Source organism: Ornithodoros turicata, unplaced genomic scaffold, assembly GCF_037126465.1.
Source record: "Ornithodoros turicata isolate Travis unplaced genomic scaffold, ASM3712646v1 Chromosome12, whole genome shotgun sequence".
Classification (NCBI taxonomy): Eukaryota; Metazoa; Arthropoda; class Arachnida; order Ixodida; family Argasidae; genus Ornithodoros; species Ornithodoros turicata.
Genome location: NW_026999301.1, coordinates 3,290,833 through 3,293,156, shown reverse-complemented (window position 1 = coordinate 3,293,156; position 2,324 = coordinate 3,290,833). Strand labels below are relative to the sequence as shown.

General features: G+C 46.3%; 1 protein-coding gene across 1 annotated transcript; it reads right to left on the bottom strand.

Moving 5' to 3' along the window:
• Positions 1-1,376: 1,376 nt before the first annotated feature.
• LOC135371732 (uncharacterized) lies at positions 1,377-2,072 on the bottom strand. The gene has a single exon (XM_064605700.1). It carries the CDS (start codon positions 2,070-2,072, stop codon positions 1,377-1,379), a length of 696 nt encoding a protein of 231 aa, XP_064461770.1.
• Between the last annotated feature and the right edge of the window lie 252 nt (positions 2,073-2,324).

Sequence of the window (2,324 nt, the reverse complement as noted above, 5' to 3'; positions counted from 1 at the left end):
ACCCCACGCCCGATTTTGTTCTTTGCGTGTAGTCTCGCAGTCGCTTGTCCACCAAGGCTTGGAGCGCTTAGGGAGGCGACCGGATGTTTGTGGGATGGACTGTTGAGAAGCATTTATAATGGTGTCCGTAATAAGGTTATTGACATCTTCTATACTTAACCCTTGGAAAGATGGTGTTAGGAGATTGGCTTCTTCCTTGAAGAGATTCCAATCAGCCTGTGACAGTTTCCACCGACGTGGACGTGTATCTAGGGTGGTTGGTACATTATGCACTTTCAGAACTACAGGAAAATGATCGCTACCCCGAGGATTCTGGTCTACTGCCCAGTCAATGCTTTGAAACACTGATGGGCTGCACAAAGAGAGGTCGATAGCGGAGAAAGACTGACTAGCGCTACTTACATAAGTGGGACTTCCTTTGTTAAGAAGACAGATAGCTCTAGAAAGTAATATCTTTTCCAACATTTTTCCTCGCCTGTCGACTCTCGAGCTTCCCCATAAACAGTTATGGGCATTAAAATCTCCCAGTAAGAGGAAAGGCGGTGGGAGCTCGTCAATTAAAGTTTCCAGTGTGTTCTGGTCTACCACAGCTGATGGTGGTAGGTATAAGGAACGTACAGTTATGACCCCCTGAAGACATATTTGAATGGCAACTGCCTTAAGTGCTGTTTTCAGTGGAAGGTGCTTTGTAGGGAGGGTTTTTGGTGTAAGGATAGCAACACCTCCAGATGTACGTGTTGCATCAACCCGATCGTTTCGGAACAAGTTCCATCTCCGGAGTGTATGTATCTGTTGTGGATTAAGATAAGTCTCTTGTAGTGCAAAACAGAGTGTATCATACCTGTCCGAAAGATAATTGACATCATCAAGATTAGTGAGAAGCCCTCGACAATTCCACTGAAGGATTGCCATAGTATAGAAAATGAAAAAGGTGTGCACAAGAGGCGTCTTCGTCATTGGAAAGAGTGTACTGTGTAAAGAACCTTTCATTATTTCTTCTTTGGGGGCATTATGGGCTGCCTCGGAGTTTTCTTCCGAGCAGCCGCAAGTTCCTTAGGTGATATATCGGGGAGTGAGCCGCTCCCCGACATACTGCTCTTAGGCTTCCTTTGTGTTTGTGAGCTCACGCTCGTAAAAGAGCCTTGCGAGCTCGTGTCGTCATCGCATTCCATGGAGCTTGCCTCCACAGTTTGCGATGACGAAGGCGGCGTCTGTGAAAATGACGCCGCGGAAGAGGATTGCGAAACTGTGGTTACTGCTACAGGAGTTGGTGTTTGAGCAAGAGTTGTACATGTTACTTCACTTTCTTTGGTATTCTCTGTCTGTGTTGCACATGACATCATCCTTGGTTTCTCTTTAACAACAGATGGATTTATTTAACAACAAAAGGATTTCTGGAACTGGAACGGAGATGCCTTCTTCCTGGCTTCTGGATAACTTAGTTTCTGTGTGACTTTGATGTGCATAACTTCTTTCTCAAACTTCCAATTTGGACAAGACCTAGAGTACGAAGGGTGGTCACCTGCGCAGTTGACACAGTGATCCGGCCCTCTGCACTCCTTAGAGTCGTGGTCCTGCCTGCTGCAGCGGGCACAGCACGCAGAACCTCTGCAAGCATCGGAAGGATGGCCAAAGCGGTTACACTTGAAGCATCTGAGTGGATTAGGGATATATGGCCGCACCTCTGCAGTCAGATACCCTACCTTTAGCCGTTCTGGTAAAGTCGGACAGTCGAACGTGAGGATTGTGTTGCGCGTTGTTATATACTCGTTGTTTTTCCGGATTTTTATTTTCCTGACATCAATCACTTTTTGGCTTTTTAGATTTTCCAGTATCTCTTCTGATGGAACGTCAATGAGTTCCGCTAGTGACACGACACCACGGCAGGTATTAAGGGTCCTATGCAAGGTTGCTGATATTTTGATCCCGTGCATCTCCTGTGTGTTCAGTATACGCTCGCAGTCGGCTTCAGAAGTGCATTGCAGCAGTAGGTCACCTGATCTAAGGCGTTTGATTTCTTTCACGTTCTTTGACAGAGATGCCACCGCCTTTTCGATGAAAAACGATGACATTTTCCCGAGTCGAGTGTTTTTTTTCAGTCTCTGTGTTCACACTGCTTACAACAATGTATTTAGTTTGAAAGGCGTCAAACGCCCGTTTGAAAACTTCGGTCCGCGGGCGCTTTCCGCCCGCGATCGAGGAAGGAATAGAATTTTTACCCATATAAGGTTTAAGTAAACGAATGTTCCAGATGGTCACCCACACTTCACATTCATACATGTGGGAAGGTCCCGGAGTTTTAAAGAAAACCCATCGGCTGGGGC